The following is a 23,062-nucleotide window of genomic DNA, read 5'->3' on the forward strand; positions in this document are numbered from 1 at the left end:
TGGTGGATCATCCACGGCAGGAGCTCATCCGTTTTGGTGCAGCAACCTGTAAGTTTCTCAGGGACGAGACAGGGCACCTTTTCTACTTGTGCAGTGCTGTGCATTCGTTGGGAAACTGGAGCCAGAGTGGGTTTACTCTTTCACACGACAGAAAGAAAGGAAGGACAGAAACTGGGGAAGAGTTTTCATGGTTGGCAGGGTTTTTTACCCCTTCCATTGGCAGAGGTGAGTGAGGACGTGCTGAAGAGCCTCAGCTGCCATGCCATCAGTAACACCATGCCCATTCTCACGTAGTCTCTTTGCATGAGCTCTCAGTTTAGCTGTTACACCCTCAGCAGCGAGAGGCATGAAGGCTGTGCCGTAGGAAGGGGAGAGCTGGGGGAAGTAGTGGAAGTGGGAATATAAAAGAGAGGAACTTCACAACTCCATTTGGGCATGTTGTCTGAAATGTCTATGCATTCCTCAAAAGCCAGACTTCCTTGTGGAGGGTTGTGTGTATTTGTGCGTCTGGGGGAGGAGGTTTACTGCTGATTTAGTTCATCTGGCAAAGGTTACTCCGCTTAGCTGAGCTCTGGTGTCAGGAGAGCTGGTCTTGGTTCTTGACACGGATGTGCTGTCACTGGAGGAGTAGGACCAGAGGAACTCCCCAAGATCAGAAGACTTCTTTGGTTCTGTATTGATGGTTCTGGCCCCCTGCCATGCTAGAAAGCCTTTTTGTCGTGATGAAATGGTGGGAGTGAAGTTTATTGTTGCCTAAAGATGAAAATATTTGAGTAAGGACTAGGCTATAATGAATCACTGGAGACAATGGGAAGGCTTTTTATGCTTTTAAAAAGACTTTAAGTAGGAAGTGCACTTTGTGCTCATGCTAAATAAAACTTCTTTAAAAGACGTGTGAAGTTGTGCAAAACCAGGTGGTATCCAAATGGGACCAAGAAATGGCAAATGGCACACCATTTTGAGCACATCCCTTTAAAAGCCGTATTCCCCGAGCTCTGCTCCGGAGGCTGCTGATAGGGGAAGCCCGACTGTTACTTTTGCCAGTGCCAGGAATGAAACTTGAGCGTACACTTTATGCACTTGCATCAAATGTGCTGAACCCAGTCCTGGCAGACTTGCGAGCTTTTATTTGCGACTGGAGAACAGATTGAAGCTGCCACTAAAACTGTTGAGTACAAAAGGTCATTACTCATCGGTCCAGTCCACGTTCTTGTGTGAGCTTTGTGCTGAAAGGGTGGAGATAAGAAAGGGCTGGAATACCTGACTGCTAAAATCGGAATGTGTTTGCTGGTGTTGCAAGACAGGGCATCTGGTTTTAAGCATTATTCTCTCTCTTCCCTCCATTTCTTCCCCCAACATACTAAAATATCTTTATGTATTTCCCCCGCATCAGAAATCTGGGCGAACTGATTGACAGGTTTGTGGCTGACTTCAAGGCTCAAGGTCCCCCCAAGCCCAACGTGGATGAAGGAGGAGCTGTCCTGCCCAGCTGCGCTGACCTCTTTGTGTACTACAAGAAGTGCATGGTGCAGTGCTCCCAGCTCAGCACTGGCGAGCCGATGATAGCCCTGACCACCATATTCCAGAAGTACCTTCGGGAATACGCCTGGAAAATTCTGTCTGGAAACCTGCCCAAGTGAGTTTCGTTTCCCAAATGTTGCAGCACCGTCTGGTGAGACATTCCAGTGAGGACCAGATGCTTTGTGAAGATAATAAATACATACTTGTGATCACTTCTGTTTCACTCTCAAAGAAACAAATAGCAACAATATAACTACATTTACTTCACAATTTTCTCAAAAGTTCAGTGCATTGCACTGAGGAACAGCAAGAGACCGAGTGGACATTGTTTTTCTTTTAAGGGCCCCTGGAGGATAGCTTCATATTTGGCTTTGACTAGTAGTCAGATTTACAGTTTCTTGAAGTTCCTTTTGAAATGCCAGCCCGAGTCTCTTTGGAGAGTTCTGGCCTGCAGAATTGCACTTACCCTGCTACTTGGGTAACGGATTTAATACTCTGATTCTTAGCTGCCTTAGCTCAACATTATACATGTAATAATTTATAATGAAGGTGGTTTATTTGTGTGATGCTAAAGTGCTTACTGGTAACTCATTCTGCTCTGTAACGTTTTACATATGTGAATAAAATATGTAGATGTAAATCCAGTGGAAAGAAAGGAAATCATTATGAGTTTACACCAATATGGGTAAGTGTACAGGCTAAAGGAGCTCCTTGAGATATTGCCAGCCTTCACTACAGATAATTTTGTATGCTGTTTGCCATCTTCAGTTTGTTTCCCTTGTAAACCTGGGAGCAGCAGAATGAGTTTCTGAAACCAGTAAAATCTTTTACAGATGGAAGGGGAGAGAGTTACATCCAGACAAGTGGAAAGATAAATTTAATGTGCATTCTCCATCAGACCTCAGTTGCATTCTTTATACACATTTTTTTGTGTGCTCCATTTTTGCTGTCCAAGATAAATATCACTGTCCTATTTTTTTAATGGATTTGGATTATAAAAGATTGAGAGGTAGGGAATTTCCTGACTTTGAACTGTTCTGAGTCTTTCTTTGTTGATACACAGCAGTTAATCACTGGAAGACAGTGGAAAGCAGCGGTATCTTTTATAATTTACTGTGTTGATATCATCAGTTTTTAAAACAGGTTACCAAAGTTTCAAATGCGTGCTGACATCTGTTTAGTACCGAGAAGATAAGTATGATATGCTGCCTGATAGTTACTGAGATTTTTCTGTAATCTTTAATTAAATTTTGAGTACCTGGCAGTGAGGGTGAAGCTCGCTGGGGGATGCCGTATTCCACTTGCATCTTAATCTATCGTGTTGCCAATGAGCAAGTTGCCCTTTGCTGGAAGACTTGATACAAAGTTCTGTTTGTCTTTCTAAAAGATAATCCTTAACAAAAATAGCTGTTGTGGGTTTGATGTAGAATGACACTGACCAGTGTTGCACATGGCATTGGACTTTGTGGTCACAAGGGCTTTTTATGACATTGAAATCTAGTAGTAATTTTGCAGTGTGTGCGTGTCTGTACACCTGAAAGCCTTACAGGTTTTGTGTTTGTTGGGTTTTTTTCCCCCCAGGACAACTAGCAGCAGCGGTGGGCTCACCATCACTAGTTTGCTGAAAGAAAAGGAAGGCTCTGAAGTGGCAAAGTTCACCTTGGAAGAACTCTGCCTCATTTGCAGCATCCTTAGTACTGCAGAGTACTGCTTGGCAACCACCCAGCAGGTGAGCTTTCCTCTATAGCACCTCTGAGGTGGCACCCAGCAGCAGCCCCTCTTCTGTCACGAGATGCTGTGCTGCTCCCTCTTCAGGGGCAGGCTGCTGTGGAGACTGGAAGAGTCAAAAGTACTAAAATAGCCATAGTAGTGTCTGCTCTGTGTAGCATCCCATTGATTATTACACTATTAAATCTTTATTTCAAAGAAAGAACTGATTTTGTTGTTTCTACATGAGAAAAGTCATTTGCTTGTGATCTTGCTTTGCAGCATCAGTTTTAGATTAAATCCTTTTATACTTGTTACATAATTTGTTTTGGATTGGGGACCAATTTTTTTTTTTTTTTTTTTCAAATACGCTTCTCATGGTTCATGATCTCCTAAAACAAGAAAACCAGTAATTCAAAATAGGTTTGGGAAAACATGTGCATGAAATATGGGGGCAAAGTGGAGTGAAGAGAGGAGGTATTTATGCTGATATGCTTTGCACCCACAGTGCTTGTTACATTAAGGTGCTTTCAAAATGCCTCAGGTCAGTAGATGAACTGTGATGTTTGGCTGTATCAAGGCCTCTCCACCACTAGAACTGGAAATCCTCATCCTCCTCCTCCTCTGCAGTCTGGGCACAGGCAGAGTGTTGAAAAACATCTTTATTAGCAGGACAGGTGCCACGGCATTAAGCTAGTACATTAGCATGTCATACTAAAATTACATATATGACCTTGGAGGTTGACTTCTTTGAGGACACAATGCCACTGTAGGCCATCCTGGCAGGTCAGTCTAGGGTGTCCAACGAGCTTTCCAGTGTTCACTGGCTGAGTTTTGGATATAGTCTGGGCACAGATTAGGTTTTAAGAGGTTGATTTTGCCAGGACATAAGTTTTCAAGAATGGCCATTTCAAGTCAGAAAGCTGATCTCTCTGTTGCTTGTTTTGTTTCCTAACAGTTGGAAGAGAAACTCAAAGAAAAAGTGGATGCAAGTCTAGTGGAGAGAATCAACCTGACGGGAGAGATGGACACTTTCAGCATGTATGTTCAGCAGATGCATCCTCCCACAAAGTTTCAAACATCCTAGTTTGTCAGCCAGATGGTGCTGGAGTAATACAAGCCCAAGATCCCAGTGCCGCAGGACGCAGCCAGCAGTACGACCCACCCAGATACACAGCGTAGGCATGGTCATTTCCCTGGTGAAGGAAGGGTCACCCTTTGGCTGGTCCAAAAGCAGCGGTAGTACAGACTTGAGGTGTAGTTGTTCCCCATCGTCCCAGCCAAAGGAACAAGAGCACTGGAAAGGGGAAAGGAAACAGTGAGTTTCCATTTGAAACATCATTTGCATCTTGGCAGCTCTGTGAGGTGGCTGTTACATTTCAAGAAAGGAAGCTATTTCAGTACATTCCTTCCTGCTTTAACTTCCCACTGTTAATCAGCAGCCTTGTCAGTATGATCAAACCCCATTTCAGATGACATAAAAGACTGATCCAATCTTATATTTGGGGATTATAATTGAGAGAAGATTACCATTCATTAAAATAACTTTTCACATAACGACGCTAAAAATATTCTCCTCTAACATCCACTCCTCTCCACCACTGACAAGCAGACTGAATACTTTTTGAGAGAAGGAAATTGAGGCAAAAAAATAATTCTTTTGCCTTACATCAGACAAAAGAAAAACCTTGGCAAAGCTGGGAGAATAATCCCTATCACCAGCTCTCCTTCTCCCTGAAGCTGAGATTCAGCCCAGATAGCAGCAAGATTTTTTTTCAGATGATTTCCTTCCTGTGATTCCTCCTCTCTTGCTCCAGTGGGCAGGATCCCACTGAATCTCCATCCAGGTTTTTCACATGGTGTTAGGCTCTGTTCCAGGCTGCAGAGTCTCCCTTCCCTTTAGATGTTTCTCAGACGTTTTAAAGAGTGAATCCCTGACCGAAAGTTAGGGTTGCTGTGTCAAAGCAAGCAAAGTAGATGGGGAGTAGAAATAAAACATGCCATATGATGGGGTTTTCTTAACGTGGACAAATTGAGGGTGAGTTTTGCATTTTGTCATGACCTGTCTTGAGTTGCTGCTCAGTTTCTCTGGTGGCTGACTCACAAGGTGGTTGGTCGTAGGCAGCCAATATGATGTATTTTGGAAATCATGTAAAAGTATAGTTGACATCTTCTGGTTTGGACAGCTTTAAAGTTAAACTGACAGGCCTGATGTATCTTGTAGCAAAGGCTTTTTAATTGACTTTCGGTCTGTTCCAGTATAGCGCTTTGTCCAGTCTTCTGTCAGTGTAAGTCATTGCTATAAACCTCTCTGGCGTTTGCTCATTCAACATCAAACAAGTTGTTTCTTTGAGGGTTTGATGTTAGGCATGGTCATAAAGAAAGTGATAAAACACTGCTGTTTACATACCTGGGAAAGTGTTTATTCCTTCTCAGAAAGGAGAGTGCAGAACCACCCCAAATGTGTATGAAGTGATCAGCTGGGGCGGGCTGGGGGTGGTGGTGTGTTTACCCCTGGGGTGGCTAACCATGTTCTTTAGGAAGCGTGGGGAAAATTATGAGCTCTTCTTGAAGCTCAACCAAAGGAAAAGTATCGTCATGTAAATCCAGGAATCCAGGGTTCCCACCTCCTGCCCTACTGCTCTGTTGTGAGATTATGGGCAGCGTTCAGAGACCCCTTGAAAGCCTGAAGTGTTGAGCTTGCCATAGTAAGAGCTTGCCGTGCTAGGACGATACTGCTCATTTATGGCCTCAGCTTCCCAATCTATCAGCTTCTGTGCTTTTGCCAGGGGTTGTTAGGAGGATTCAGTAACTGCTGCTGAAGTACTGTTATGTGCTGCCTGGGGCAAAGGTTTGAAGTGGCTTCTAGCAGAACCAGGGTGCGAGCCCTCTTGGGGCGTGGTGATGCTTTGCATTTGCAACGTGCTTCTTGCTGCACCGTTACTCCTCTACAGCAGGTGTTAATTTTGAAGTGTAGACAGATCTAAGTTTCTCTCCCTGTTTGCAATCTTGTGGTTTATAGGTGAGAACCTGTACTTGGTGAGCCAGCTTGGGACAGCTTCCTGACATGGGGAGGCTAGTGGTGAGGTCGCTTTTTATCCCACTGCGAGGTTGTGTTTCATTTGGGTGCTGAATCGCGACTCTTCCTACAAGTCACTGACAGCAGGTGCCCTGCAGGAGTCAGCTGTGCCCAAGAGCTGGTTATTTCAGTTCAGCTCCCTTGGCACTGCCTGAGCTGGTGGAATCCCCCAAGGGAGTGAATCCTGTAGTGCCCAGCAGAAGCAGAGGCACCAGCAGAAATGGTCACAGGCTTTTTTTATCCTAATGCAAGTTTCAGATTGTGTAACTTGAAGCCAGTAGTCGCTTTGTCTGCCATACTAATTTTTCCAACTAATTTTGGATGAGTTTGCCTTTACAAAAAAATTAATTGCTCTGAAGGAACACTCTTTTATTTGACATCCTGTTCCAGTCCTTATGTGCTAGAGCTCTAGGAAAGGGAGCAGATGACCTCTGTGCAGAGCAACACCCAGATCCCGGCAGCAGTTAGGAGTGGGTGATGCCATATCTCGATGAGGAGGGGGACAGTTAAAAGTATTTTGAACCGTGAGCTCCAGAGTAGTACCCAGAACTTCACAAAGAAGACGAGGGGGTGAAGGATGGTTCAAGGAAGCATTGGTCAGATTTCTTCTAGATCTGCGATTCCCATCTGTGCTACCAGCATGAGAAAGAGCAAAAGTAAAACCCAGTTCTTACGTATATAATTCTGGAGTTGTAAACAGGCATCTGTGGCAGATTTACAGTTTACACTGTTTTTAAAAACTGTACTTACTTAGTGAAACACAGTCACTTATTACTTCTGGCAGCAGTTGTCTGTAATGCGAGTGCTGGGTTACGTGCCCTTGAGGGTGGTCTGAGCTGCTGCAGACAGTGTTTCTTGGCTGTTGTTTTAGGATCAGTTGCACCTTTATGCACATTGTAATATGGTGGCATCAAATATGTCTCTAAGCAATATCACACTGTTTAAAAAAAAAAAAAAAGAGGGGGGGAGGCAGGGAAATGTGTTTGACTAATGTGTCCTTTAGTCTGGTGTATGTCTCCGAGAAACTCAAACAATGGATGGCGGCAATCCTAGACATAGTGTAAATAAGACCTCTGCCTTGATCTTCTCAAATGGGAGACACATTGAGAAGTCATACAGATGTACTTTTATAAATCCTCTTTACATACTCCTGTGAGTAGTAGACTGTTGACTGAGTAAGTGGAGAGATGATAAAATGTTAGTTTTATGCAGACTGGATTAAATTCAAAGCCAAGTCCCAGTCTGGGCTTGGTACTCAGGGGTTTCTCTTCTTCCTGATGAGAAGGTGGGAGTTACCCCACCTGACACCTTTGATCTCCAGCCCTTTCTATGTGTCACAACAGAGAAAAGTCAGCTGTAAAAAGATGTCCACTGTATGCTAAAGCCCATTGTATAGCTCCCTGACGGACAGCTTGCAGAACTTCCCGGCTTCTTTTCAGTCCAAGTTTTAGCCATGCATATTCACAGCGTAATGCTACTGTCAGCTAATAGATGATTTTCCTCTCTTCAAATACGCCAGTTCTGGCACTGTGTTGCCAAGTTCTATTCTAAAACTGATGCTTGATTTTTTTTTTTTGTTGGTTTTTTTTTTTCCAGTGTGATCTCCAACAGCATACAGCTGTTAGTGCAGGACCTGGATGCAGCCTGTGACCCTGCCCTGACTGCTATGAGCAAGGTAGGGGGTGGATTTGTTTTGGGAGCAGGTAGCCTTAAGATGCTTGTGGAGTTCTTGTTTGCTTTGATTGCTTGATTTCACCACTGACATCCTTTTACGCTGCCTTGACACTTAGCCGTGTATAGAATTCTTGTTGCTTCTTAGAGCAGCAATTGCTGTATTTATAAATATATCCTTCACTCCAAAACCTTTTATTATTCAGATTAGAGCTTTCTGTCTTTTGCAGCACGTTAAAACACACAGACAATGAAATACTTTCTGTAAGTACATAAGGCTTTCTCTTTCCACTCCTAATGCCAGTGAGAGCCTTTAAAAATGGGAAAACTTTTGTTAACATGAAATTTCAAATACACCTTCTCATTTGCTGTATTCTTTGTGTTCTTTGACAAGGAGTTTTCCTAGCCTGCTTGTTTGCGGCTGTGAAATTGAGGTACTCAAAGGGTAATATGGAACTGAGATTGAGCCCTATTGCTTCTGTGATCCTCTCAAGGACATATGGAGCCGTTCCTAGAGAGGCCCATATGATTAGTGTGTCAGGATTTTGTTGCAGTTATGCTGCTGGCTTTTATACGTTTGAAATGCAGAGCTGTGTTTTCTTGCCAAAGTATTGTGAAAACCCAGACTGCTTTAGACAGAGGTGAAGACAACAAAAGTGGATTGAACTATTTTTTTAATTAGAAATAGTAAACGTAGAGCTCCATTTTTGTAGGATCAACACACTGTCTTGCTGCCATGAATTTTAATAGCTTTCTGCTTTATGATGTATTCCAGCTGTAACTAGCCCCGCCACCCCCAGCTAATATTTGAAGTGGAATGCAGCTGGTAATAGAGCTTGTACATGTTCCAAATGAAAAGAGGATTTCCCCCCCCCTCCCCCCCCAGTAAAATAACACTGTTAGGAAGGGCTTGGCACTTCAGGTGTTGCATGTGTGCCGTGTCAGTTCCTTAGATCTCGTGGACCTATGTAGCATAGTAGTATTTGAATCACTTAGCTCTGACTGTTTATACCCAAGTAAACCACAACCTTGAGAAAGCAGCAGCTGGTAGGCCATTTATTTTTGTCTTTGGAACACTGGTAAAATGCAGCACATGTGATGGGACTGATGATATATAAACAAGTTAAGTGTTATGAAATTAGCTAAATAAATACTTGTCACTTGTGCACACATTCCACTATTTGCATCAGACAGAGTTGCTTTTATGTGATTTTTACTAGGCTTGGGTTTGGTGCAAGAGTTTTTTCCCTCACCCACCTCCTCCCTTTCCTTCAGGGCTGGGTTATTACTCTGACAGTTGAGCAAGAAATGCATGTAATTATTTAAATGCAGACTTAGTATTTGTAAGTGTAAAATTTCAGTCTATATTAAAGGAGTAAACACTGTGTGGCTGATCCATTCCAATTTTCCTGTACTGGGAAAGCATATCTATCTCAAGACCCATACTCCACTAGGGCTCTTCCTTTGTTTAGCTTCTTTTCATTTACTTCATTCTGGTGTCCTCCAAGATTGAACATTCCCAGTCTTTTGTTTGAGTCTGGTTTCTTTTTTTTTTTTTTTTTTTCCCTTGCAAAAACGTTCAGTAACTATAGAGGTAAATTAAGAAATACTTAAACCTCTAAATCCACTTTGGCTACAGGCCACTTTGAGAGACTTAGCACAGAAAACAGCATTGTGGATATTGCTTTCAGCTGGGAATGGTGCTCAGTTTCCCTGATTCTTTACCTCATGTGTTCTGGAAGAAATGCTAAATGATGAGAAGGCCCCATATTACAAAGCTTGTGGGTGATAATCTTTACTCAGACTTTAGAGCAGGTATAGAATGATGAAGCACGGCTGTAGGACGGGGAGCTGGGTTGTGAGGTGGGAGAGGAATTTTCCCTAAACCCCTGTTGTCATAGTCTGGATAACAAAGTACTGTGAATATGTTGTACTGATCTGTAGCTTAAATTGCCTGGTGTGCTTTATTTTTAATTGTTGGGATGAGGGAACTGTTAATCTGCATGGGATATTTTTGCCCCAGTTAAGTTTATGGATTACACTGGATAAGGCTTGATTTACTTGCTGAATTAACCATCAGTTTATATGTAAAACTGTGCTTGTAAGTGGGGCTGGGGGACATTTTAGTGACTCGTGTCGATCGCTTGCTGGTTTTTTATATTTTGCTAAAACCATTTGGCACAGCTGCAATTTCCTACTTCCTTACAACTGAGTGGACAACAGCAAGTGCTTAAACATGGAGCTTTAATAAACTCCCCAATACATACGAGGGAAACCCCAAGAGCAGAGCAATCGGGACTGCCAGCTGCTAATTAAAAAGTCAGCGTGAGTGCATTTTAGCCTTTGAGTAAGGTACAGCACGCAACATTGCAAACCAAAACTGGTGGCAGAAAACAACAGAGTGGGTTTCAAAGGCGGCAGTATCCGCTGCCTGCAGCCCGCTGGCTTTCCTCTCCCCTCCCACTTCTTCCTGCATGAGCAACATGGGGTCAGGGTGCTGGCCTGGTGGTTACGGACGCTCCCCGTGCCCCGTCTGCAGCCTGTGATGCTGTGATGCTGGCAGGTGGGATGCTACTGAGCACGGGGAGGCTTGGAGGCTAATTCCTCTTCCGTTAAATCACGAAGCAACCCCTTTGCTAGAGACCCTTGTCAGTGCTTGACATGGAGGAGGGACCTGGTGGGGTTCCTGGTTTGGCCCTGTCACCCCACTGGGGCCACGGGGACATGTGGGGACACGGGGACCCACAGCTGGGCAGACCCAGGAGCGCTCTTGAGCCCCCACTACGCCCAGAGGCAGCGCAGCTCTTGTCTTGTGCCAAACCACCCCAGTTTTGCTCGGGGTTTCTCTTTTTTCCTTCCCTTTTGTAATAAAGTGCTAAACCCTCGACAGCCCAGTGTTTTTGTTGTAAAAACCAGCTCTGAAGGTAGCGCCAGGTCCTGCTCTTACAGGTGGCCACAACACCCCATGTCCTTGGGGGGTGCCAGGTGCCTTTCGGCTGCTGCTGGGGCACCCCACACGCTGGGCTTCTCCCTTTGGCTGCAAGCACGGCGCCTCGCTGCTCCTGTTCCTTGGACTCATTTATTTTCAGCTTGTGTATGTAAACTATGTGGATATCCCAAGAAAAACACAGGGCGAGGGAAAAAGAGGAATACATTTAAAATGACAGGAACAAAGCTTTTACCAGAAGAGTTGGGCTCATATTTCTTCTGATGAATTTTCAGTATGTGTACTGTTTCTTTCATTGCAGCTACTGGTTGGGGTGTGTTGCTTTTTTTTTGGGGGGTGGGGGGGTGTTGGAACACACCCACGTACACACACACAAAGGGCTATTTTTACTGTTCGTGCTTTAAAGGTCTGGTTGTAAAGTATTGCTTTTGGAATGAAGACCAACCAAATGAAAAAGCTACTGTTTTGTTGTTGTTGCAGTAATTCAGCTCAGCGGTCCCTTCCCACTTTCTGGCCATTCCCACTATGTGGGGATGGTCTGTTGGTGGAGAATCGCTGCCTGTCAAGAAGGGCCAGGGCTGGGAATGTGTGAGTCCGTCAGGGAGACAGGCACAGCGGATTTTCTTCGCATATGACAAGTACCATGAGGAGCAGAAAAGTGGTTGGCTCTTAAGTAATCTTCCAATCGAAAATAAGACGGAACAAAAACCTGTAGAGCAGGTGATGAGATGTCCCTTCTAGCTACCCGGGTGATGTGAGATAAGCAGGTTGGGGTTTTTTTTGGTTTGGTTTACATAAAGACAGTTTTGGTAGGACAAGTGTAGACTCTCTCAGATACTGTGATTTTGCAAAGAATTTGGCTTCTCTTGCCCATTAAATCACTTTAAGCTGCATGTTGTTTGGATGGAATGGAATTGGCTGGGTTGCAGGGGGCAAAGTAGCCATAATTAAATTAAAACCAGGAATAAAAAACTTTACATGCAAAATCCAGAACTTGAGAAAACAAGTTTGAGGACAAACACCCCCCCTCAAAAGAAAAAGCTCATCTTCTGCGTGTGCCCAGTTTCCTATCCAGATTTCTTATCTGTTTTCCTCCTGTTTTGTCTCCAGCATGAGAACAGCATCTCCAAACATTTGGAGCATGTTGCAGAGTGTGCACGTCTCTAAACAGTAGCAGAGTTAAGAACACTTTTCTGGACGCTCGTGTTGCTCAGTGAGACTGTTACATACATAGATGCTTGGCCAGGTCTTACCCTGCCCAGTTACCTTTTGGTTTTTGTGCTTTTCCCCGCATGATTTACTCTGTGCTCCCTGTGTACTGCAGATGAGGCTCAGAGAAGGTCAAGGGAGTTGCACATCTGGCTTACAGGGGCTGTTCTGCTGCATTTCTGCTGACGGTAAATGAAAACAAAATGGGAGGTTGAGTAACTTCTTGTTTTGTATATTTTTACATATATTTGGGATGAGCTGAGGTTGGCATCCTAGCTTGTACACCCAAAGTGCTTTCAGTGTGAGCTGCGCTGGTGTAGAGTGCTTTGGACTTTAAGGCTATTTCTACCTCTTCCATCTATCTGTCATCAGTCTCACCAGTATTAAAGTTTTGGCTGCCATACAGGAATCCAGACTTTGCAAGCTTGCAGATATTTTCTCAAATGCCTGTAATCAGGATTTATATGGGCACTTCATCCCAGCAAACTGGAAACTGTTAAATATTAAGGCAGTCTGGCATGCTCTGAAAGCTTTTTTCATCCTAACGGTCCCCGTTCGTGTAGGTTACCGGTCACAATCTCTCTGCCCTGGTGCCAAAAGGGCTGTTCTGGGTTTTCTTTGTATCTTGTTGTAGAAGGGTTTTGCTCAGTCAGTGTAGTGACGAAGAACTTGACCTTGGTGGTGAATTGCTGGAGCAGTCTCTTGATGATTCCTTAGAGATCTTTTGGCAGGAAGTTCGTACAGTTTTCCTTACCTGTTGCTTGAATCTTAATGATTTAAACAGTCTTTTTGGTTGTTTTTTCCCGTTTGTGCAGATGCAGTGGCAGAATGTGGAACACGTTGGTGACCAGAGTCCTTATGTCACCTCAGTGATTCTCCACATCAAACAGAATGTCCCCATCATCCGCGACAATCTGGCCTCCACGAGAAAGTATTTCACTCAGTTCTGTATAAAATTTGCAAAGTAAGTTAGCAACGTGGCACAGAGTTTATCAAGCTCTCTGGTTCTCACTAGTCTGTTTGTACATGATTGTTTGCTCTCTAGCTTGCAGCATCAGTGGCTGTTAGTGTCTGGGTGAAGACCCTCTCCACCCAAGGAGAGCACAGAGGGAGGTGGGGTAGGGCAGCAAACGCCAGCAGCTGCTGGCAAGGTTAAAAGATCCTTCACTTTCTTGTCTCAAGTTTCCTGCTGAGGCAGATTTTCTCAGCTATTTCTATTGATTGGTTCCTCCTTATGTGCCTGAACCATCCCATAAAATATTGTGATGATCACTGTCTACTCTTTGCCAAGTACAGAACATTTTGGGTTGGACATATTTAAAAGGCTTTGAACATCTGAATGTAGACATGACTCTTGCTCTGGGAACCTACTTTCCTTGCAGTGATAAGAGGCTGTGGTGCTTCCAGGTACTAAGAAATTTGGTGCATCATCTGCCCAAAAATAACTTTTCTAATAGCTATAGCGCTGTAAGGAGGGCATGTGTGATGAGTCTGTTCTGCCTTCACAGTCTAAAAGCTGCTTTTCTGTGCAAAAATAGTTTAGTAAGGAGGGGAAATAGACATTCAGATTTGGGGGGTAGTATGTGTGTCTTCCTGGCAAGTCACTTAAAGTTGAGCAGCATGAAAGAACTGGAAGATGAGGCAGAAATACCCCTTGCCTCTGGATTCAGGGTTGAGGGTGCAACCCTCCAGCATCTCTTGGACACCCGAACTTTGAAGCTATGTGTCTGACACAAAAATTCAGTTCTTTGGAAAGATACTTTGAACTCTTCCCTACTTGCCTGTGGCCAGCTGAGTTTTACATGCCAATGCCCCAAGAAAAACCCTCAGGAGGACTCTGCCAATTGTAGCTGCTGCTTTTGGTGTTGCATGTGACTGTGCTAGTAAACTTGAGAGCAGTACCATGCATATCATGTGTCACTCTAAAATACCTTAACGTTTCATTCATCTGGAATAAGCTAATCATCCTGAAATAAACGCTATGGCCTGGCAGTTGCTGTTTGGGTTTCAGGCTGGAGCTTCAGCTCCTGCTTCGGCAGGGGAGGATGCAGTAGGCTCTCCTGAGAACTGTTAGTTTTCGCAGCAGGGAGACTGGCCTGAGAGTTTCATTCCCCGTCTCTATCTCAGGGTACTCATTACTTTGCATTAAGGAGCAGTTGCTGATAAATCATATTATGACGTTGCCCATAATCACTGTTTGAAGTGCTGTCTCAGTGAAAATTTATTGCACTTAAGCCTTCTATGTGGTTACGCTTGAATTTTATATTGCTAACATGGTGATGAATAAAAAACCCCATTTACTCAGCTGTTCACAGCACACTCTTAATACCTCAGCTTAGTTGCCTCCCTTTTAACTTTATTGCTAAGCACATACCAAGTAAACTCCAGATAAAATACCCAGCTCTCACATTTGAGTAAAGTTCACATCTCAGCTGAGTGCCATCCCAGCTTGCTCTACAGAAGAGCACAGAAACCTGCAAAACTGCCGCTCCACTTCAAGGCCTTTTTTAAGACAGCTACAGCTCTGATCGGCAGCATGCTAAAATTAAGGCACAGTCCTGAATTCACTGGGCCATGGATCAGGTGCAGAAATTAAAATCTGGTTCCTGAAGATGGGTTTTGCCAGATCGTTTTTAGAGTCCTGTACAACCTGGTTTTAAGGAGAACTAGCCCAGTGGTAAGGGTGTGCTGATCCACTTAAAATGCTTATGACATTTTAATGCATACAAACATTTGTACTTTTGAATCTGAGTTCTCATGGAATGTGCTGGTCTGCCCAGTGTAAATACCTGGCTTTTTGTGTGCTCCACAACACTGAAAATCCTTTTAACAGGCATTGTGCTTCCCCGTATGTTAATGCCTGTATCTTTTTGAACTGCCAGCCACTTCTCAGCTCTAATGGATTGTGTAAAGCGCTGGTGTTGAGTTACAGGACCACAGGGGAGAAGGCATCTAAAGTCACTAAATTTAAAACTGAGGGATCTGAGCCAAATCTGGAAGAATTAAAACGGCCATCAGAAATGGCATCAATCCTCTGAACTCATTTGTCATTTTTGCTTTGTTTTGACCAATATGCAACCCTTACTGCCTTGAAACGGTGAGAAGCAGCCAGCTTTCCGGGAGGCATTTGCAGGCAGGGTGAAGGGCTCTCTTCTCACTGCACCTCGGTCTTTATCCTTTGAAACAAAAAACCGCAGCGGTGAAGCCGTGGCTGCTGCGCCGGGATGTGTTTGGGAAGTGTGACCTGACCTCAATGAGGAAGAGATTAGAACTGAGAGACAGGAAAAACAAACAGCTCTCCCACTCGCCAGAAAAGCAGCTCGTCCATTACAAACAGCCAAGCGTGGTGGGTCGCTGCAGCAGGCATCCTTCCAGTCGCTCTGGCCTTTGCACCATGCTTTCAGTGAGAGGAGTTGGGTGGAAGGAGATCATGATGAAGAGGCTCCTGGAGGTTTTGAGGCAGTGAGCTGAGCTAAGCCTGGGCAAGCCTGCAAGAGTGGTCACCACCTTGGCGGGTGGCATAAAGCTGGAAACCCTTCTCAGCTGTAATGACTCAGTAACATCAGGATGCTTTGAACGATGTCCTGCAGTAGCTCATCTCCTGTCGGACAGACAGGCTGTGGTTGCATCTCTGTCTGCCTTGCTTAGCAAGGCATTGTGTTCGATGCATCATCCATGCAGGGGATTAGGAAAACACAGGCTTTGGCAGAGCCACTCCCATTGGATGGGAGCCTCTCAGATGCTGTGGTTTCTGTGCTTTAAGTTCCCAAGCTGTCTTGCACTGCTTTATTATTACACTGGGGACTTGTCTGCTTCTATGGAGGGTTTGCTAGATTCAGTTTTATAGCTGAAACTGTAAATGAATTCTGGCATCCAACCTCGTTCTGTGGATGTGCAGGGAGTAAAGGCATTTAGAGTACAAAACCTCGTGCAGAGCATTACCATTGAATACGCACGTATTATTTGCATCAGGATTGCCTGCTGTATGCTAAGAGAGCCAAGTGCTGAGTCCAGCCTAGGCAAGAGACTCAAGCCAATTTTTCAGTTAAGTGCAACTGCTCTTGATGGTCTCTGCCAGTCCAAAAAAAAGAAAAAAAAAAAAAAAAGAAAGAAAAAAATACCAGAGCAGCCCTTGGATCTTATGGTTTGTCTTGTCTGTCCTGCTGGAGTTGAGAAGCTGTTTCCAATAAGGCAGCGTGAAATAACAGGCATGTGGGGATGGAAGGTCGCTTTACCCTTCTGCATTGATGGTGGGTGGCCATCCTAAGGGGCCTGGGAATTGTTTCGTGCAAGACAGAATGCTGTCAATGGGAGACCATGTGGTTATATAGAAAAGAAGATTAAGAAAAAGGGGAGGGGGTCCTTTGGCTGCTGGTCTGCCCCCCTGCAGAAAGAAGGGCTCACCCTATTTCTCATACACAACATGAGCATTAGCTCCATGCCTGACCTTAGAGAGGGGAAGGAGAATTGGACCTACATGCAAGATCAAAGGTACAATTAATTTCTTCCGCTCTTCTGCTCGTAGCAAGCTGCTGCATCCAGAGCTGCTACCGATTGATCATTTCACAGGATCACCTAAGCTCCAGCTGTGCTTGGCACTTGCTCTCTGGGAATTAGTTATACACCTGAAAAATGGAATTCTAAACCAGAGAAGTTGCATCTCTGCTGTAATGCTTTCGTGCAAGAGGAGAAGGGGCTTGTTTTCCTCCTCGTATTTGTATTTTGTTGCCAAGATTGTTTCTCTGGTGGCCAAATTCAAAACTGTTTGGGGCAGCCCAGTAGCTGATTCTCAACAGCAGTTTGAAATTGTTCTCCTTGACATTTCTCCAGGAAAAGATGATTCACTGAGAGAGGTCGTGGCTGTGTCTGAGGGAAGGGGAAGGGAAGGAGCCTTTGCTTGGAAGGACTCTTCCTTGAACCATTTCTTTCAATTTGCTCAGCAGCTTGGCATGCTCTGTGCCTGAGTTACACTTTTGTCGTTCTTCCCTGAGAAAGGCTGAAAAATAAACGTCCTGGCTTAGAAAACAGGTGGCAGGACAAACAAGATGCTGTCCGTGCTCCTTGTTTTGTGGGAAGGAAGCAAACAGCTGGACAGATGCAAGGGGGAAACCATGCTGAATTTAGATCATCACCATAAACAGCACCTCATTCAAAAGGGCAGAAAACAGACCGACTTGTATGAACTTAGGACAGAGCCATTAAAATGTAAGACCTGCCACCAGGTCATGGACAAGGTCCTGGAAACGTGAGCCCTGGAGGCATTCAGCCAAAGAAGGCTGTGTGAAAGAAACGGAGTAGATTAAAAACCAAGGCAGCAAAAGGAAGGCAAGAGTTATGAGTGGTATGATCTAAAATCAAGAAGCAAAAAGTTGAAACCAAAGCTGATGCTCTGGAGTACGTTGTCCAAGGTGGCAAATACTGGTCTTCCATCCTTGCCACGTTCTCCCCAGTTGAGTCTATATACCGTAGTTGTTTTGCTGAGTCTGAAGTCTGCATTAGTAGAGTAATGGTGTTTTCCTTTTCACAAAACTTTTTCTTGTCTTGGTTGTGTTGGCCTGAAGCTTTCTGGAAGAGTGCCTTTCCAGGGCCCAGCAGACCTCCAGCCTTGGCTGGACCTCAAGTTCACTGTCTAATATGCGTGTTATGGAATTACTTGTATGCAGTAACATGTAGGTTCTGGCTACAATTGAGATACTTCCACTCCATGAATAGCTCTACTAATCCTGACATGTTGCTGTTTTTATGATGTACAATAGTTTGTTTGCTTGTTCTTGACCTTGTACTGCAGTACTTCATATATAGTTTATAGCAATTTGTTTACATAGAGTATGTGTGCAGCTTCTCAGTTAACTTTGAGATCAGTGTGGATTAAAGCAAAAGAAATGTACCTAGGGTTTGGGGTTTTTTATTTAGTATACTTAATGTGTCTGGGATCAGCTTGAGAACGAAGCATTTCCAACGGCTTTGTGGAAGGCCATCCTGGTTTGTTTTTTGCATGGTTTGTTTACCACAGAAGACTGCCTGACTCCAAATATTCACATGTAATTGTGTCATTTTGTATCTCTTCTCTGCAGCTCCTTCATTCCCAAGTTCATTAACCATCTCTTCAAGTGCAAACCTATTAGCATGGTGGGCGCAGAACAGGTAAGGAAAAGTAGCTGCATTGGCTGCTGTATTTTCTGACGTTTGGGTTCAAGAAGGCAGTTTTTGGTAAAAAGGGGCAGAAAGCTGAGCTGCGACTTGAACTCTGGTGCAGCTGAGGCAACAGGGATACACTCTGGAACAGGGCAGAGTGAACCAGGTTTATAGGGACATGCAGTTGAACCGGTCCTGGGAGAGGGTTCCTAGCCACCTTCCCAAGGAGAGGAGTTCTCGCTTTGCCACTCCCAGTAACAATAGCACAGAACAACAGATCTCTTACATACCTGTCTTAAGGTGTCATGATGAGATTGTCTTCAGTGTGCTCACACAAAGGAAAAGAAGGTTGATCGTGGCAGAAACGTTTGCAAGCAGCTCCCGTGTCCTTCTCAGAAAGACTGTGTGTTTTCTGTCCCGTCCTTTCTCAAATCTCCCTCTGCTGCTGCTGTGCCTTCTCCCAGGGTTAAACTCAAGCCTGTTGCTTCTCTGCTCAGAAGAGCTGGGGCATGGTCAATGCATAGTCTTTGGATGGTATGTGCTGCTGCTTTTCTCCCCTTGAAGAAGCACCAGGGTGGAGAGGACCTGTGCAGTAACGGCTTTAATGCTTTGTTCATGCATGTGTCTGCTCCTTGAAAGAAATTGATGTAGGAAGCATTATTTGGAGGGGAAGTGAGACAACAGGAAAACTTTACCAAAAAACCAACAACAGCCCCAACCCAAAACCCCAGGTGTCCAGGCAGTTTCTCACCTCAGGTAGTTTAAACACCAATACCTTTTTTTTTTTTTTTTGATAAGTGTTGAACATAAAACACACACAGTGCTTGGTCTCATGTGACCGTCTGTATGCCAAGAGTAGGTTGGTTCCTAGGTGTTCCCCGCGCGGGCTCAGTGACGGCGGTGCTCAGCACCATGTGCCTGCGGTGGCAGCATGCCAGCTCCCAAGCAGAGCAATGCCAGGTCCTCCCAGGGACTCTTAAGCGCTGCTCCCAGGTGCTGGCTCCTTCCTCTCTGAGGAAATAAAGCCGTGGGAGCCCAAGGGCTCCTCCACAGCCTGATGGTGGTTTTGCTAGAGCCTGCATCCTGGCTGAGTTCCAGTGAGTGCAAATAGGTTTTTGCCTCCTCCAGTTTGCATGCTAGTTGTGGATGGCTGCTGTCTTCTTCCCAGAGGTGTGGGACGGATGGGGTTGTGGAGGCGTAGCTCAGTGTTTTCTCTGTTCTGTCCCAAAAAATTGCTAAATGAGGGCCCAGGGTTTGGTGGGAGTTTTGAATGTCACTAGGCAAGTGATGCTGCAGTGCCTGGAAGGCAGGACCTTTCCTGCATAAATGCCTTCCAGGCCTGGCTTCCTCAGACATTGCAAACACACAAGTGGCGGGGAAGAGTTGTTCCCACCTCTGCGACTGAGTAACTGAGACCCACAGAAGCAACAACGCAACCCCTGGGGCTCGGGACTGCCCAGCTTTCTCGCAGGAACCTGCCTCCCTGTTGCTCTGTGAGAGCTGTAGATACCGCAAGACGGTGAGACGCAGCCTCAGGGAAGGAAGGACGCTGAATTATAGCCACTCAAATTAACGTAACATTTCTGTTGAAACACTGCCCCTTGTCAGAGCCCCCGTCCTGTGTTGCACGTGGGTGGGCAGCACAGGGTATTTATTGTCTTGAGACCATGGGTGCAGCTGCAGGGCTGGGACCCTTCATCTCCCACCCTGTGGGCTGGGACCCCGCTACTCTGTGAGGATGAGGTTTGGATGAGGCAGGCTTTCAGCTGTTCCCTGCACATACGGCTGTTCCCCTGTGGGCTAATTAGGAGGAAAAAAAAAAAAAAAAAAAGCAAAGCAAAATCATCCCTAATGGGACTGCCGTGAACTTCAAATCAGTGCCTTAAAAGCTGCTTGGGTTTTAGGCATCAAAGATGGGTTCTGAGCAGTGTGTGTCTGCAAAATGAAACGCGAGCTTTACATCAAAACCTTCCTCTTTCTTAATGGAAAGCAAATGAGTGAAGCGCAGTTCCTGCTCATCTTGTGCGATGAGCAATAACCTGAGAGTGATTAAATGAAGTCTCTCTCTCTCTCTTTTTTTTTTTTTTTTTTTAACAAGCATCTAAAGTTATTAACCGGTTGCCAGCAGTGGGCTTGTGTCTAATGTTAAAAGGTTTTAATATTACTGTATTGGAATAACAGGCCCAATTTGCTGCTTTAAAGCAGGCTGGGAAGGTTTCTATTAGCCTGATTCACAATGAATATATCTCATTTTAAGTGGGACATACCTTCCTGGGGTTAGATGTACAGAGGTCTTCAGAAGCTGATGTCCTCTCTCTCCACAGCATGTAGGTCCTCAATTGCCTTAGCATCTTTTGAACACACCCCTGGTCACCCATTGGCATCTTCCTGCACCGGTTTCTCTCCTTTGGTGCAAACGTTGCTGTGGAATATGCTTTCCTGGCCTTCCCAGTCCTAAACACAGCTTTTCTTGCTGTTTGCTAATAATCATGTTTGAAATCTGGGCACCAGGGTGGTATTTATGGAGGTGTTCAGTGCGGGGAACGAGACCTACGAGGTTTCGCTTTCTGTGTTTGTGTCTCTAACGTAACAACAGCTCTCAGTCTCTGAGACCTGGAGTGGATAATGAGGGGAAATAGGGTGAGGGGACAGAGCCTGTGAGTGCTGTGGCTGTGGGAAAGGCTGCAGAGTGCACAGGACTCCTATTAGACATGAGCAAGTTTATGTGGGAAAGATGTGTATTCCCCAACCATGGAAAAATCTTCCATCTACGGGATCCTTCATAGACACACAGGAATCCAGCTATGACAGCCTGAGTTGACATCAGGCTCCAGCAGCTCCTGGGTGCACAGAGCTGCTGGTTTATGCTGTGGTTTCCTAGCTTCCCAGGACAAGATTGATGGCAAAGCCTGAAACAGGCAGCGCACAGCAATGATACGCTGCCGCAGATAACAGGGTCCAGATTTGAACTGGCGTGACCCACTGCCCCTCCTCCTCGGCTCTGTCCTTTGTATTTGAACTGAATTCCCACGTGTGCTGAAAGCCATACCAGAAATGCTCGTATTGTGTTGTGCGGTGATGGCTGGGGGGTTCTGCAATGCCCGTGATGTTGTGTATTGCTCCAGAAAAATGAACTTCCACCTGCTCCTGAGAGCCCCTCTGTAGGGAACGCACTGGGTATGCCGACAGCCCAGCAGGCTTTCACACTCGCTGCTGTAGAAATAAATTGTGCTACTCTTCCTCTAGTGTGATTTCGGATTTCTGTCCACTTGGCTTGTCTCCCCTCTTCAGATGTACCTTGTATAATCAGAAGAGTATGGTATTTGGGGTAATTTTGCTCTAAGAAACCCTAACCCATAGCATTTTGTCATCAGACAGTGCTTTGTCTGGGCTAAATTTCAGGCTGCTGCTTGCTGCTTATTTAGCCACTACTCTAGTAAAAAACAATGTACAGGCTGTGTGTTTCAGTCTGCCACGGAGCACAGGCTATTGAGCTGTTCTCAGCGTAGCTGTACTGTGTTGTAGTTTTCTTTTTAAAGAAAAAAAACCCCAAAATGAAGTGGTTAAGTAAATGCAGAAAACCTGACCCAGTGGGTGGCTGGATGCAGGAGGAAGCATGGTGTTAATTCATTTGACCTCAGTATTTAAATAATGTTACAGCTACAGGTAATTGAGACTGTTTCGCTTTATGCTGTCCAGGGGAAGAGGACTGGAAATCCATGCCTGACGTGCCAGATCTTGAGCTGCCATAAGTCATTTCAAGTCAGCAGAGCAGTACTCTGTTAAAATCAACAGATGGTGCTGACACGTAGCCACGGGTGATAGTGGCTCCTTGACTCTCATTACGTGGGTCAGTCCCTCCTGTTCCTGCAGAACCATTAGCAGGACTTCTTCCAATGTGGGAAGTGTTAGAGTTTTAAGGATGTTGGATTATAACAGCTAACGGAGCTTGGGAAAAGGGACCTGAATAACAGGGTGCGATTAACTATTGCAGCTGCTGCTGGACACTCACTCTCTGAAGATGGTTCTCCTGGATCTGCCCTCCATTGGGTCCCAAGTGGTGAGGAAGGCTCCTGCCAGCTACACAAAGATAGTGGTGAAAGGCATGACTCGGGCTGAAATGATCCTGAAGGTAACTCAAGACTTTTGATAACCTGCCAGCCAGACTGCTGGACTGGGAATCAGAGCAAGCAAATTCCAGGGGGCCCTTCCTTTAGAACGCGGCAATCTGCAATTGCACATGAACGTATGCGAGCTTGTCCGGGTGCGCTGCCAGCTGTTCTACAGAACTGGCTTAGTTGCCTTGGGTTTGCCCCCAGTCTCCTTTAAGATTGCATTTGAGTTTTCACCCTCGTTTTTCAAGGTAACCAAGGGCTCAGGTTCTGCTCACTAGGAGAGCTGGGGCCCTAGATTCCCTCAGGAGCTTGTGAAAATGAGAGCTAGCATCCATAAGTGTCTGCCACAGGGCAAACCCTCCAGTTCAGGTTACTCCAGGCCTTTGTGCAGACTCCATCGCGCAGGGAAGCCAAGCCGTGCTTGAGTCACCTGTTTACTGTCTAGTGTAACAGCCAGTGCAAACATGTCTGGGTTACTGTATTCACCAGAGTCCTTTTTCATTTTCCAGACCTGGTGCCTGGAAAATGACCCAAAAGCAGTGTGTTGTCTTCATAAAAAGTAACAAGCAAAGCAATCTCCCCTTCCCCCCTGTTGCTGGCATAAGAAGTTGGGTTCAATCCCAGGAGAAGGCATGGGAGCTGTGCAGTTGTACCCTCCTGGGCCATGGGATTGCCCCC

At 45.2% G+C, this 23,062-nt stretch overlaps 1 protein-coding gene across 6 annotated transcripts in view; it reads left to right on the forward strand.

The window, feature by feature from the left end:
* VPS53 (VPS53 subunit of GARP complex) overlaps positions 1-23,062 on the forward strand; it is a 67,422-nt gene that overhangs the window by 38,429 nt on the left and 5,931 nt on the right. For all 6 annotated transcript variants that reach the window (XM_055795756.1, XM_055795758.1, XM_055795760.1 and 3 more), the window contains 7 exons: positions 1,394-1,636; positions 3,103-3,250; positions 4,187-4,269; positions 7,904-7,982; positions 12,950-13,098; positions 18,209-18,278; positions 22,264-22,401. In XM_055795756.1, the coding sequence (XP_055651731.1) occupies positions 1,394-1,636; positions 3,103-3,250; positions 4,187-4,269; positions 7,904-7,982; positions 12,950-13,098; positions 18,209-18,278; positions 22,264-22,401 (910 nt within the window). The remainder of the gene's footprint in view (positions 1-1,393; positions 1,637-3,102; positions 3,251-4,186; positions 4,270-7,903; positions 7,983-12,949; positions 13,099-18,208; positions 18,279-22,263; positions 22,402-23,062) is intronic.

Source organism: Falco peregrinus, chromosome 2 (genome assembly GCF_023634155.1).
Source record: "Falco peregrinus isolate bFalPer1 chromosome 2, bFalPer1.pri, whole genome shotgun sequence".
Classification (NCBI taxonomy): Eukaryota; Metazoa; Chordata; class Aves; order Falconiformes; family Falconidae; genus Falco; species Falco peregrinus.